Source organism: Oncorhynchus mykiss, chromosome 8 (assembly GCF_013265735.2).
Source record: "Oncorhynchus mykiss isolate Arlee chromosome 8, USDA_OmykA_1.1, whole genome shotgun sequence".
NCBI lineage: Eukaryota > Metazoa > Chordata > Actinopteri > Salmoniformes > Salmonidae > Oncorhynchus > Oncorhynchus mykiss.
Genome location: NC_048572.1, coordinates 10,348,267 through 10,363,656, shown reverse-complemented (window position 1 = coordinate 10,363,656; position 15,390 = coordinate 10,348,267). Strand labels below are relative to the sequence as shown.

Genomic DNA, 15,390 nt, shown 5'->3' with positions numbered 1-15,390 from the left:
AGTACACTACCAAAGTTGTTAGAGGATGTACTCTACTGTGTACAAAGGCCTCTGAACAGGGACCCTGACTAAAGTGCTACTGAATGATCCTACTTCTTCTCAATAGGCAGGGCTAGAAAATGCTTATTTTGGTGCTACACCTCATTGAAATACTCCAGCGTGGGTTTTGTGTTTTATTCCAGTGACCCTGGGGCGAGCATGGATGACTTTCGTTAGAGGATATTGGGGGAAAAAACCATGTCGTTTGGCCAATGGATATAAAGCACAAGGCCATTTTCATTGTGCTTACTTAAATGACAGACCTCATATGTGTTACTGCAGTAGTAGGGGAAAGGGGAGGCTATGGGTGTACCATCTCTGACTTCAGGGAGTATTGCATGTCATCGTAAATCAAAGTTAAAAAGGACAGGACCCACCACTAACAAACATTGTTGTGGATGCTGGAGCATAGATGGGACTCTCTAATCTCAGGCACTGTAGGATAGCATTGGGTAGTGAGGTGGGTGGCCTGGACACGACCCACCACTAACAAACAGTAGGAGTGTGGTGACGTTACTGGTCATGAGGCCAGCTATCTTTAGCACACAGCTTTTGGTGTTCAGATGCTTCAGTGAATAAGAGGACGAGAGAGTAGCTATGTGTATGTGTGTGTGCCCACAGACATTGTTTTGGGAGGCAGTGTGGTTAAATTATTTATTTTTCCTAAACACAGGACTTGGCCCCTGTTCACTTGCAACCCAAATCTCTCTCTCTGATAGGCCTCTGTGGGTCTCTGGCTCTAGATCTGACACACTAATACAATTGGGCCTTTCAGAGCACAAAGGACCACTGTCAACACAGGCGGGCCTTCTGTAAACTGCTCCCCGGCACCATGAACCAACTGTGGTGTACAAAACCATTGATGACAAATGATGAGAGTGGTAGCCTGACACAAAAGTGTAACCGAGTAAATATGCTGTTTCATTGTCTACTGGAGCGAGACGTGCAAAGAACGTGTGTCTGTTGCAGGCATGTGTGTGTTAACGTGAGTCTGTTGCAGGCATGCGTGTGTTAACGTGTGTCTGTTGCAGGCATGCGTGTGTTAACGTGTGTCTGTTGCAGGCATGCGTGTGTTAACGTGTGTCTGTTGCAGGCATGCGTGTGTTAACGTGTGTCTGTTGCAGGCATGCGTGTGTTAACGTGTGTCTGTTGTAGGCATGCAGGCATGTGTGTGTTAACGTGTGTGTGTTGCAGGCATGCGTGTGTTAACGTGTGTCTGTTGTAGGCATGCGTGTGTTAACGTGTGTCTGTTGTAGGCATGCGTGTGTTAACGTGTGTCTGTTGCAGGCATGTAGGCATGTGTGTGTTAACGTGTGTCTGTTGCAGGCATGTGTGTGTTAACGTGTGTGTGTTGCAGGCATGCGTGTGTTAACGTGTGTCTGTTGTAGGCATGCGTGTGTTAACGTGTGTCTGTTGTAGGCATGCGTGTGTTAACGTGTGTCTGTTGTAGGCATGCGTGTGTTAACGTGTGTCTGTTGCAGGCATGCGTGTGTTAACGTGTGTCTGTTGTAGGCATGCGTGTGTTAACGTGTGTCTGTTGTAGGCATGCGTGTGTTAACGTGTGTCTGTTGTAGGCATGCGTGTGTTAACGTGTGTCTGTTGCAGGCATGCGTGTGTTAACGTGTGTCTGTTGCAGGCATGTGTGCGTTAACGTGTGTCTGTTGTAGGCATGCGTGTGTTAACGTGTGTCTGTTGTAGGCATGCGTGTGTTAACGTGTGTCTGTTGTAGGCATGCGTGTGTTAACGTGTGTCTGTTGCAGGCATGTGTGTGTTAACGTGTGTCTGTTGCAGGCATGCGTGTGTTAACGTGTGTCTGTTGCAGGCATGCATGTGTTAACGTGTGTCTGTTGCAGGCATGTAGGCATGCGTGTGTTAACGTGTGTCTGTTGCAGGCATGCATGTGTTAACGTGTGTCTGTTGCAGGCATGCGTGTTTTAACGTGTGTCTGTTGCAGGCATGCGTGTGTTAACGTGTGTCTGTTGCAGGCATGCGTGTTTTAACGTGTGTCTGTTGCAGGCATGCGTGTTTTAACGTGTGTCTGTTGCAGGCATGCGTGTTTTAACGTGTGTCTGTTGCAGGCATATGTGTTAACGTGTGTCTGTTGCAGGCATGCAGGCATGCATGTGTTAACGTGTGCCCTAAACGCCAACATCAAATCCATCATTGTAAATGTGGTCTTCCAAGCTCAGCAATCAACATTTTCATGAGAACAATTTCACCCATCAAATCAGGCACATCAATTCTGAAATTCTCCTCTTGTAAATATTTAATGAACGTGACTTTGACTCAGAATCCTTACTTGCGTTGTGTTAAGGACACAATAGTTTCATCAATAGTTCAATAGAATTGCCTTGACAATGTAAATAGTGTTAATCCGTGTGTAACTTGGGTACGGGGAAAACAGTCACTCACTCATTCTTTCATTCATTCAGTCATTCACTCCTTCATACAGTAATTCATTACATCCTCACAAGGATAAGAGAAATGAGTTAGTCAGCGGCTCACCTGTTGAACTCGTAAATGTCCTCGATGTTTCCAAACAGGGCACACACCTGTTCTGGTCTAATGGGTAGGTCTGCCTGGTCGATGATGTGGGCCAGGTAGTCCTGCAAGGCAGATAGTTTCACCTCAGTCACAATTCACCTGACTACATCATGACGCAAAAGTCTCAAACGAAGAAAAAAAAGTGGATTAATTTACTTTTGTGCCTACATTTTAGTATGGACTTTCCACTTTTCATCACTGAGCATTTTAGGTCCACACACTATCTACTAAATAAAGTCTAACTAGCTCCTTGTTCATGAAACACGCTCACACCTAGTCTTAAACCCAGGTACGCTACATTTCCCCCCCGTATTTTCAAAGAGCTATGGACACCTATCAAATCATAACGTTTTCTTTTAAAGTCCAATCACCACAGGGATTTATTTGGTATAAATGACTTGGTAAGAACGGGTACTTCGGAGCCACATATAGATAGTACCTCAAGCATATGGGGCGGCAGTGGTTAGAGCGTTGGTCTAGTAACCTAAAGGTTGCAAGTTCGAATCCCTGAGCTGACAAGGTACAAATCTGTCGTTCTGCCCCTGAACAAGGCAGTTAACCCCACTGTTCCTAGGATGTCATTGAAAATACGAATGTGCTCTTAATTAACTGACTTGCCTAGTTAAATAAAATACATGATTTTGTTTTGTACTTTTGTCACACTTTTCATCACGTATCTCTGTGGTGTTTGCATTCTGTTTCTATGAGAAACAAAAGTATGGGAATGTATCAGGGACATCTCACTGTCTTTGACATGTATATGCAGTCTGATATAACTGTAAAAAGAAATTAGGGAGGACAGAAATACAGGAAAACTGGATTGCAGAAAGAGACAGTGTAGGAGTATGGCTAACTGTGGAATGATTCTCTTCACCTTTATTTAACCAGGTAGGCAAGTTGAGAACAAGTTCTCATTTACAACTGCGACCTGGCCAAGATGAGGCAAAGCAGTTCCACGCATACAACAACAACAGAGTTACACATGGAGTAAAACAAACATACAGTCAATAATACAGTAGAAAAATAAGTCTATATACAATGTGAGGTGAGATAAGGGAGGTAAAGGCAAAAAAAGGCCATGGTGGCCAAGTAAATACAATATAGCAAGTAAAACACTGGAATGGTAGATTTGCAGTGGAAGAATGTGCAAAGTAGAGATAGAAATAATGGGGTGCAACGGAGCAAAATAAATAAATACAGTAGGGAAAGAGGTAGCTGCTTGGGGTAAATTATAGATGGGCTATGTACAGGTGCAGTAATCTGTGAGCTGTTCTGACAGCTGGTGCTTAAAGCTAGTGAGGGAGATAAGTGTTTCCAGTTTCAGAGATTTTTGTAGTTCGTTCCAGTCATTGGCAGCAGAGAACTGGAAGGAGAGGCGGCCAAAGAAAGAATTGGTTTTGGGGGTGACCAGAGAGATATACCTGCTGGAGCGCATGCTACAGGTGGGTGATGCTATGGTGACCAGCAAGTTGAGATTAGGGGTGACTTTACCTAGCAGGGTCTTGTAGATGACCTGGAGCCAGTGGGTTTGGCAACGAGTATGAAGCGAGGGCCAGCCAACGAGTGTACAGGTCGCAGTGGTGGGTAGTATATGGGGCTTTGGTGACAAAACGGATGGCACTGTGATAGACTGCATCCAATTTATTGAGTAGGGTATTGGAGGCTATTTTGTAAATTACATCGCCGAAGTCGATGATTGGTAGGATGGTCAGTTTTACAAGGGTGTTTGGCAGCATGAGTGAAGGATGCTTTGTTGCGAAATAGGAAGCCAATTCTGAATTTAACTTTGGATTGGAGATGTTTGATGTGAGTCTGGAAGGAGAATTTACAGTCTAACCAGACACGTAGGTATTTGTAGTTGTACACATATTCTAAGTCAGAGCCGTCCAGAGTAGTGATGTTGGACGTGTGTGTCACTAAGCATGACATCATAGACATAGGCATGACATCACTTGACTTCAGTAATACCTTAACGATGTGTCCCAAATGGCACCCTCTCTCCTAAATAGTGCACTACCTTTTATCCGGGACAGCCCACAGGGCTCTGGTCAATATATATATATATATATATATATATTCTATACTGGTCATTGGGAAATACCAGGATAAAGTAAACTAGCATTCACGCAACCTATGAAAGCACATTTAATATAACCAGAACTAAAAGTGGTGCGCTTGCCTCAGCTGTATATGTGTATACAGTACAGCAGGCAAATGTTTGTCTCTGATTAGGCCTAACTGTTAAGGTGGCACTGGATACAAATCCTATTAAATTGTTTTCTATGTAATTCAATGATGCTCAGCTGGTCAGCGTAGGCATGACATTAGAATGACATCACAATGCATTGTCATGAGGTCAAACACAAAATCCCAAATCCATTACTGATTCAGTCACAGACAGTTAGCTGGAGTGACTGGATGGTGGTGAGTAGACATGTCTTCAATGTCTTACTAAAACTCCACTACTGGATAAATAGGAAACAGAGAGCATTGTGGTTACCTTACATGTTTTAACAATTCAACTACTTGTAAAGAAAGAGTTGGTTTAGGGGAACAATGGCTAGTGTAAAGAAACTGTCTCTCAAAGCAAAGGATTCATATGAGGAATGAACCAATCAGAATATGTGGGTGTGGTCACAGAGGTCAAAGTTTAGGTTAGTGGTGGGGCTCGTTATTCGTACATGCATACTGTAGAACTGCTCATAGGCTCTTGGTGATGATTGTGTTCTTTGCATCCTCTCTCTATGGAATAAGATACATGGGATGTGTCTTGTGTGAATGGTGTATTTAGCCTATATGTTCTGGGAGTGTTGTATTTACAGTACTAGTCAAAAGTCTGGACACACAAGCTTTTTTCTTTATTTTTACTATTTTCTTGTTAGCTGCTTTTCCTTCACTCATTCCAAACCATCCACCTTGGGTTGAGGTTGGGTGATTGTAGAGGCCAGGTCATCTACCATTATTCTACAATGTAGAAAATAACAGAAATAAAGGAAAACCCTTGAGTAAGCGTGTCCAAACTTTTGACGGGTACTGTATATGTTCTGTTACTCCTGCTAGAAGAATGGCAAATGAATCGAGCAGTCCTGACCTAAGGGTCAAAGGTCAGAGAGGACTCACGGATAAAAGAGAGGATGGGTCAAAGAGAGCAGAGAGCACCAAGGAGAGGTGCAATATCGTACTCCATAAAGAAATGGAGAGCAGGTGGGAGGAGAGAGAGACGGAGAATCAGCGTCTGAAAGATAAGCTCCGCCGGATGGAGGAGGAAGAAGCAGAGCAGGATCAGGAGGCCGTGCAAAGCCTTCTAGAGAGGTGCAAAAATACGGTCAAGAAAGAGAGAGAGAAAAGGACTCAGCTGGTTGAGAGGGCCAGGACCATGATCCAGGAGGAGACCAACAGAAGAACAGAGTTGGAGGAAGAGCTAGGGAAGATGAAAGAAGGACAGCTGGAGAAACTCCAACAAATCAAAAGGAAGATAGAGATGCACCTTAGAAAGAATATGGAAGAGGAGTTTGAAGGACGACTACAGGAAGCTATTCAAGAGATTGAGAGGAAGAAAAATGCTGAAATTGAGTGGTTCAAGGAGGAGCAAAACCTGAAAGACTATGATCTCCAGCTGAGACAGACGAGGATCATAAAAGCTGGAAGAGAGCATCAACAACAGTCTGAGATGCTAAGATGGCAGGCAAGGCAGACATTATGACCAAGATTATGATGTTATATGATGACAATAACAATTACTTTACATGAGTATTATGATTATTATTGAATAGCAGAATAGAGTTCGTAATTGCAATTGTTGTTAATTTAGTATTAACATTTTGAATTACAGAAAGCGATTGAGAAAATGAGAGCGAAGAGAGAAGAGGAGGACCCAGAGGGCTCAGATTGCTCAAGCCTCCAGACCGAGACCAGTGACAAAGAGGACAAGGACTTCCAAGATGAGGCAGAAAAAAAAGCATTCATCAAAAACAGCAAGTGCAGAAGGGCGGCGTACTGGCTGAACAAAATAGTAAGACAAAACCACGAGACAAAGATCAAGAAGACCTTCGTAAATGAGGAAAAGAAAGGGGACCAGTTGGTCAAAGGCAATTTAGACCGAGGCATGACCTGTGCTATGTTTGAGCAGAAAAAAAGGGCCACGCTGCTGATGGCAATGGAAGAACGAAAGAAGGTAGAGGAGGAATGGTTGAGGAGCCAAAGGGAAAAGTCCCAGAAGAAGCAGGCCAAGAGGCAACAGAAGATGGAGAAGTCCAACACCCAACCCTATCCAAAACAGGTACGATTCTCAAGGTTCGACCTCGAGAATATGTGTGCGTCATTTGAGCATTTCACATATTATTACAAATTAGATCCTCTTGATGGGTGCAAATGAACTGCCAGAATCAGACAACATGAAGGTAAATGTAGCACTGAAACTTCTGAGGTAGTGAAATGGGTTAAGGTTTATTTAAAACCAATGTAAAATCGTTTTTTTGTGCATTAGGGAACCTCAAAACAGTTATGGGTTTTCTTAGCTCAGAATTAGTCCCCGAAGTTAGCACTAATGACATTAATATCCTGAAAGAGCTAATAATACAGACAGCAAAGTTCCATCCTGATTAAACTAATGTCCATTTTCTCTTCTCCTCTATTGGGGGTGAAAGTCTGCCAGACAGAACCTTTCCCCTAACTGCAGATGCCGGATCACTTCTCCCCTCCCGCCCCTCCTTCAAGCCAACCTTTTTTCTGTCCCTCCTCCTTTTTCACGTCACTGAACATTTGAACAGCCCGAGTGAGCGCCACACACACTAATTTCTTTACTTTTTCTACTTTGACTAATAAAGTCTATTTACCAAAATACTTTTTTTGATTCAATGCCTCTATTTTTATTTTTTAACATCTGCCCTGATTGTCTCTATATTATTTTGGTTTGTATCTAACCAATACATGTCAAAGTTCAAACATAAATAACAAATTATCCTGAGAAACTCCGTGTGACACTGATAACACGCCATTTAAGTATGTTTTGAAAATTCATACTGTAGTTACTGTACCATTCTCTGGATGACAGGACCTCCTGCTATGTTATGGTCAGGACCTCCTGCTATGTTATGGTCAGGACCTCCTGCTATGTTATGATCAGGACCTGCTATGTTATGGTCAAGACCTGCTATGTTATGGTCAGGACCTCCTGCTATGTTATGGTCAGGACCTCCTGCTATGTTATGGTGAGGACCTCCTGCTATGTTATGGTGAGGACCTCCTGCTATGTTATGGTGAGGACCTCCTGCTATGTTATGGTGAGGACCTCCTGCTATGTTATGGTGAGGACCTGCTGCTATGTTATGGTGAGGACCTGCTATGTTATGGTCAGGACCTCCTGCTATGTTATGGTCAGGACCTCCTGCTATGTTATGGTCAGGACCTGCTATGTTATGGTCAGGACCTCCTGCTATGTTATGGTCAGGACCTCCTGCTATGTTATGGTCAGGACCTCCTGCTATGTTATGGTCAGGACCTCCTGCCTGCTATGTTATGGTCAGGACCTCCTGCCTGCTATGTTATGGTCAGGACCTCCTGCCTGCTATGTTATGGTCAGGACCTCCTGCCTGCTATGTTATGGTCAGGACCTCCTGCCTGCTATGTTATGGTCAGGACCTCCTGCCTGCTATGTTATGGTCAGGACCTCCTGCCTGCTATGTTATGGTCAGGACCTCCTGCCTGCTATGTTATGGTCAGGACCTCCTGCCTGCTATGTTATGGTCAGGACCTCCTGCCTGCTATGTTATGGTCAGGACCTCCTGCCTGCTATGTTATGGTCAGGACCTCCTGCCTGCTATGTTATGGTCAGGACCTCCTGCCTGCTATGTTATGGTCAGGACCTCCTGCCTGCTATGTTATGGTCAGGACCTCCTGCCTGCTATGTTATGGTCAGGACCTCCTGCCTGCTATGTTATGGTCAGGACCTCCTGCCTGCTATGTTATGGTCAGGACCTCCTGCCTGCTATGTTATGGTCAGGACCTCCTGCCTGCTATGTTATGGTCAGGACCTCCTGCCTGCTATGTTATGGTCAGGACCTCCTGCCTGCTATGTTATGGTCAGGACCTCCTGCCTGCTATGTTATGGTCAGGACCTCCTGCCTGCTATGTTATGGTCAGGACCTCCTGCCTGCTATGTTATGGTCAGGACCTCCTGCCTGCTATGTTATGGTCAGGACCTCCTGCCTGCTATGTTATGGTCAGGACCTCCTGCCTGCTATGTTATGGTCAGGACCTCCTGCCTGCTATGTTATGGTCAGGACCTCCTGCCTGCTATGTTATGGTCAGGACCTCCTGCCTGCTATGTTATGGTCAGGACCTCCTGCCTGCTATGTTATGGTCAGGACCTCCTGCCTGCTATGTTATGGTCAGGACCTCCTGCCTGCTATGTTATGGTCAGGACCTCCTGCCTGCTATGTTATGGTCAGGACCTCCTGCCTGCTATGTTATGGTCAGGACCTCCTGCCTGCTATGTTATGGTCAGGACCTCCTGCCTGCTATGTTATGGTCAGGACCTCCTGCCTGCTATGTTATGGTCAGGACCTCCTGCCTGCTATGTTATGGTCAGGACCTCCTGCCTGCTATGTTATGGTCAGGACCTCCTGCCTGCTATGTTATGGTCAGGACCTCCTGCCTGCTATGTTATGGTCAGGACCTCCTGCCTGCTATGTTATGGTCAGGACCTCCTGCCTGCTATGTTATGGTCAGGACCTCCTGCCTGCTATGTTATGGTCAGGACCTCCTGCCTGCTATGTTATGGTCAGGACCTCCTGCCTGCTATGTTATGGTCAGGACCTCCTGCCTGCTATGTTATGGTCAGGACCTCCTGCCTGCTATGTTATGGTCAGGACCTCCTGCCTGCTATGTTATGGTCAGGACCTCCTGCCTGCTATGTTATGGTCAGGACCTCCTGCCTGCTATGTTATGGTCAGGACCTCCTGCCTGCTATGTTATGGTCAGGACCTCCTGCCTGCTATGTTATGGTCAGGACCTCCTGCCTGCTATGTTATGGTCAGGACCTCCTGCCTGCTATGTTATGGTCAGGACCTCCTGCCTGCTATGTTATGGTCAGGACCTCCTGCCTGCTATGTTATGGTCAGGACCTCCTGCCTGCTATGTTATGGTCAGGACCTCCTGCCTGCTATGTTATGGTCAGGACCTCCTGCCTGCTATGTTATGGTCAGGACCTCCTGCCTGCTATGTTATGGTCAGGACCTCCTGCCTGCTATGTTATGGTCAGGACCTCCTGCCTGCTATGTTATGGTCAGGACCTCCTGCCTGCTATGTTATGGTCAGGACCTCCTGCCTGCTATGTTATGGTCAGGACCTCCTGCCTGCTATGTTATGGTCAGGACCTCCTGCCTGCTATGTTATGGTCAGGACCTCCTGCCTGCTATGTTATGGTCAGGACCTCCTGCTTGCTATGTTATGGTCAGGACCTCCTGCTTGCTATGTTATGGTCAGGACCTCCTGCTATGTTATGGTCAGGACCTCCTGCTATGTTATGGTCAGGACCTCCTGCCTGCTATGTTATGGTCAGGACCTCCTGCCTGCTATGTTATGGTCAGGACCTCCTGCCTGCTATGTTATGGTCAGGACCTCCTGCCTGCTATGTTATGGTCAGGACCTCCTGCCTGCTATGTTATGGTCAGGACCTCCTGCCTGCTATGTTATGGTCAGGACCTCCTGCCTGCTATGTTATGGTCAGGACCTCCTGCCTGCTATGTTATGGTCAGGACCTCCTGCCTGCTATGTTATGGTCAGGACCTCCTGCCTGCTATGTTATGGTCAGGACCTCCTGCCTGCTATGTTATGGTCAGGACCTCCTGCCTGCTATGTTATGGTCAGGACCTCCTGCCTGCTATGTTATGGTCAGGACCTCCTGCCTGCTATGTTATGGTCAGGACCTCCTGCCTGCTATGTTATGGTCAGGACCTCCTGCCTGCTATGTTATGGTCAGGACCTCCTGCCTGCTATGTTATGGTCAGGACCTCCTGCCTGCTATGTTATGGTCAGGACCTCCTGCCTGCTATGTTATGGTCAGGACCTCCTGCCTGCTATGTTATGGTCAGGACCTCCTGCCTGCTATGTTATGGTCAGGACCTCCTGCCTGCTATGTTATGGTCAGGACCTCCTGCCTGCTATGTTATGGTCAGGACCTCCTGCCTGCTATGTTATGGTCAGGACCTCCTGCCTGCTATGTTATGGTCAGGACCTCCTGCCTGCTATGTTATGGTCAGGACCTCCTGCCTGCTATGTTATGGTCAGGACCTCCTGCCTGCTATGTTATGGTCAGGACCTCCTGCTATGTTATGGTCAGGACCTCCTGCTATGTTGTCAGGCTTTTACATTCGTCCGTAGACTGAAATCTGTATATACAAAAGGGAGCAAATAGACCCTTTTGCAAACTGCTTGACAAGTCAGCATTATTTTAGGGTCTGTGTTGATCTCATCACTGTAAACCCTCAACGATTATTTTGACATCAAAACTTGGTCATGAGACAATATAACATATGCAAGGGATATCATAAGTGTGTGTGTTTGTGTATTGATATGCCACTTTGTGCTAAAATAAATACCTGGGGACCCTCCAGCTTCCAGTTGCAGCACTTCCATAGTCATTCAGGTTGGGTGGAGTTGTGTGTGTATGTGTGTGTGTGTGTGTGTGTGTGTGTGTGTGTGTGTGTGTGTGAGACAGTTCATCTATCCACTAGAGGGCGTGAGTGCCATCCACTAGAGGGCGTGAGTGAACAGCATGGTGAAATCTGACATGTCTCGTTTTTGTCTAGCAGTTCAAAACGCACCGAACAAAAAGACAGTAATCATCATGCAGGTTGACCAAAATAACGTTGTTAGCGCCCACGTAACAGTCAGCTTCCAATTTGGCGCAAGCGACCGCAAAAGGTATCCGCTTTACTCGGTGTAAGCAAGCGTCAGAGGGGCTTTGTACTAGATCTGTGATGTTTTGGTTAACATGCAGCATTTTGTTAATCCTCCGGGGAACGGGACGCAGTCCAACCATCTGCAGACATTATAGCACACTCAACGAGGATAAATAACAGATAGGAACTACGTGTGGGCTATGTGCTTTAACCGAAGTGGTCAACTCAGGTCAAAGGGATCATACGAGGTGAACAGAGAACACCAGCGAGAAGAGAGATGCTTCAACCACGCCGCACATCATGACGGTTGTCTAAACATTAGAGTTTCGTTGTACCATAACCTAGGCCCAAAACAGGTTTTTGAAGCACACAACATGGTTCAGTCTGGTGAATTGAGGTTAGATAAAACTAAACAAAAGCTTATTGTTTACAAGCACACACACAGGTCGGCGGGTGCATGTACATCCGTCTCGGTGTTCATCTTCGAATGCAAATCTTCATCGGAATAGTTCATTACACAATGACGTGTGCAAATTTCCCCTTATCCAAAAACACACTTACCTAATCCTTAAATACACAAAACGTGTTATTCAACAGATGCACATGATCAAGTTTTATCTTATAGTATGTACTGTACCAATTTACTTACACAAACACACACACAAAGCGCACGGTACACACAAAGGGCACACATACACACGCACGCACGCACACGCACGCACGCACACACTCACACATTCGGGCAGGTACGCACAAACAAGTGTAAACTATGCTGTGGTGGAGGCATGTTAGATTCCAGTTGATCTGAAATGCAGTCAAGGTATAATCAGAAAAGCAGATCAGACCTCAGATGGAGGATTAGCTCAGAATGTTCAGCCATCTATTTACACTTTCATTTCTAAATCCAACACACACCACTCCACACTGTTAGTATCTAGACAGCTACACCCCCCCACAAAATAAAGCAAGATACTAATATCAATATGTTTTAGTTCGATTTCCTTCTCGTTTGGTATGTGGAATTGGAGACAAATGGGAGGGGAGTTGCTGTGTGGGAGATAGAATGATGGTCAAAGATAAAAGGTTAAAAAATATATATTTTAAAAAAAAGTCTAAATAAAACAGTGAAAAGTACATTTGAATGACACTAAGTGGCAGTGTTTTTACAGCTAAGGCCGGTTTGCCTGAGGCTGATGCCATGCAGGTGTTTGTACACATGCATATACACACACTCTAATTCAAATAAACACCTACAAGAACACACACATGCATGTAATAGTGCCAGACATGCACACAAACATATACAGTTGGCATTGCTGTTAGGATTTAAGTTGTCCTTGATGTCTTTTGTTTGACATTTATTTAAATGTTATTTTTAGCATTGTTGTTTGCTGTTTTCTTCTGTCTTTTTCTCTTTAGTTCTGTCTCTTGGTTGCTGGTGCATTGGGGGGGTTCTTGGTGTGGGGAATGGAATGAATTGTCTTTTATTTTCCGGGGGGGGGGGAGGGGTCTCAAATGGTTGAGGGACAGCTTATTTTCCACCATAATTTGCAAATAAATTCATTTAAAAATCCTACAATGTGATTTTCTGGAATAATTTTCACATTTTGTCTGTCATAGTTGAAGTGTACCTATGATTAAAATTACAGGCCTCTCTCATCGTTTTAAGTGTGAGAACTTACACATTTGGTGGCTGCCTAAATACCTTTTTGCCCCACTATATATAGGTCCTATATATATATATATATATACATATATACACACACACACACACACACACACACACATACACACACACTGCTCAAAAAAATAAAGGGAACACTAAAATAACACATCCTAGATCTGAATGAATGAAATATTCTTATTAAATACTTATTTCTTTACATAGTTGAATGCGCTGACAACAAAATCACACAAAAATTATCAATGGAAATCAAATTGATCAAACCATGGAGGTCTGGATTTGGAGTCACACAAAATGAAAGTGGAAAACCACACTACAGGCTGATCCAACTTTGATGTAATGTCCTTAAAACAAGTCAAAATGAGGCTCAGTAGTGTGTGTGGCCTCCACGTGCCTGTATGACCTCCCTACAACGCTACATGCTCCTGATGAGGTGGCGGATGGTCTCCTGAGGGATCTCCTCCCAGGCCTGGACTAAAGCATCCGCCAACTCCTGGACAGTCTGTGGTGCAACGTGGCGTTGGTGGATGGAGCGAGACATGATGTCCCAGATGTGCTCAATTGGATTCAGGTCTGGGTAACGGGCGGGCCAGTCCATAGCATCAATGCCTTCCTCTTGCAGGAACTGCTGACACACTCCAGCCACATGAGGTCTAGCATTGTCTTGCATTAGGAGGACAATGCATTAGGAGGAACCCAGGGCCAACCGCACCAGCATATGGTCTCACAAGGGGTCTGAGGATCTCATCTCAGAACCTAATGGCAGTCAGGCTACCTCTGGCGAGCACATGGAGGGCTGTGCGGCCCCCCAAAGAAATGCCACCACACACCATGACTGACCCACCGCCAAACCGGTCATGCTTGAGGATGTTGCAGGCAGCAGAACGTTCTCCACGGCGTCTCCAGACTGTCATGTCTGTCACATGTGCTCAGTGTGAACCTGCTTTCATCTGTGAAAGGCACAGGGCGCCAGTGGCGCATGCCAAACGTCCTGCACGGTGTTGGGCTGTAAGCACAACCCCCACCTGTGGACATCGGGCCCTCATACCACCCTCATGGAGTCTGTTTCTGACCGTTTGAGCAGACACATGCACATTTGTGGCCTGCTGGAGGTCATTTTGCAGGGCTCTGGCAGTGCTCCTCCTTGCACAAAAGCGGAGGTAGCGGTCCTGCTGCTGGGTTGTTGCCCTCCTACGGCCTCCTCAACGTCTCCTGATGTACTGGCCTGTCTCCTGGTAGGGCCTCCATGCTCTGGACACTACGCTGACAGACACAGCAAACCTTCTTTCCACAGCTCGCATTGATGTGCCATCCCGGATGAGCTGCACTACCTGAGCCACTTGTGTGGGTTGTAGACTCCGTCTCATGCTACCACTAGAGTGAAAGCACCGCCAGCATTCAAAAGTGACCAAAACATCAGCCAGGAAGCATAGGAACTGAGAAGTGGACTGTGGTACCACCTGCAGAACCACTCCTTTATTGGGGGTGTCTTGCTAATTGCCTATAATTTCCACCTGTTGTCTATTCCATTTGCACAACAGCATGTGAAATTTATTGTCAATCAGTGTTGCTTCCTAAGTGGACAGTTTGATTTCACAGAAGTGTGATTGACTTGGAGTTACATTGTGTTGTTTAAGTGTTCCCTTTATTTTTTTTGAGCAGTGTATATATGGGCGCGCGCACACACACACACACAAAAACAAGTGTAAACTAGGCTGTGGTGGAGGCATGTTAGATTCCAGTTGATCTGAAATGCAGTCAAGGTATAATCAGAAAAGCAGATCAGACCTCAGATGGAGGATTAGCTCAGAATGTTCAGCCATCTATTTACACTTTCATTTCTAAATCCAACACACTCCACACCGTTAGTATCTAAACAGCTACACCCCCCCCCCCCCCCCCCCCCAAAATAAAGCAAGATACTAATATCAATATGTTTTAGTTCGATTTCCTGCTTGATCACGGGTTATCGTTTAGTGCCCCCCTTCTGTTCAATGTCTGCAACTCTTCCCTGGTGGCTCACTGAGGGAGGTCTCCTTTTCCCTTACTCCCTGTAAATCAAGGCTTTCCTCAGTCTGAAATCAGACAACCTGCTCCTTGGGAACTACTTTCTCATCTATTCAACACATGCTGGTGATGTACACACACGCGCACACACACACACACACAAATATGAAAATGAGAAAGAAAGAAAGAAGGAGAAAGAGAACGAGAGAGAAC

General features: G+C 45.6%; 1 protein-coding gene across 4 annotated transcripts in view; it reads right to left on the bottom strand.

The window, feature by feature from the left end:
* Window positions 1-15,390, bottom strand: part of LOC110529353 (pleckstrin homology domain-containing family G member 3) — a 117,488-nt gene that overhangs the window by 27,967 nt on the left and 74,131 nt on the right. For all 4 annotated transcript variants that reach the window (XM_036984732.1, XM_036984730.1, XM_036984731.1 and 1 more), the window contains one exon: window positions 2,545-2,645. In XM_036984732.1, coding sequence (XP_036840627.1) covers window positions 2,545-2,645 — 101 coding nt within the window. The remainder of the gene's footprint in view (window positions 1-2,544; window positions 2,646-15,390) is intronic.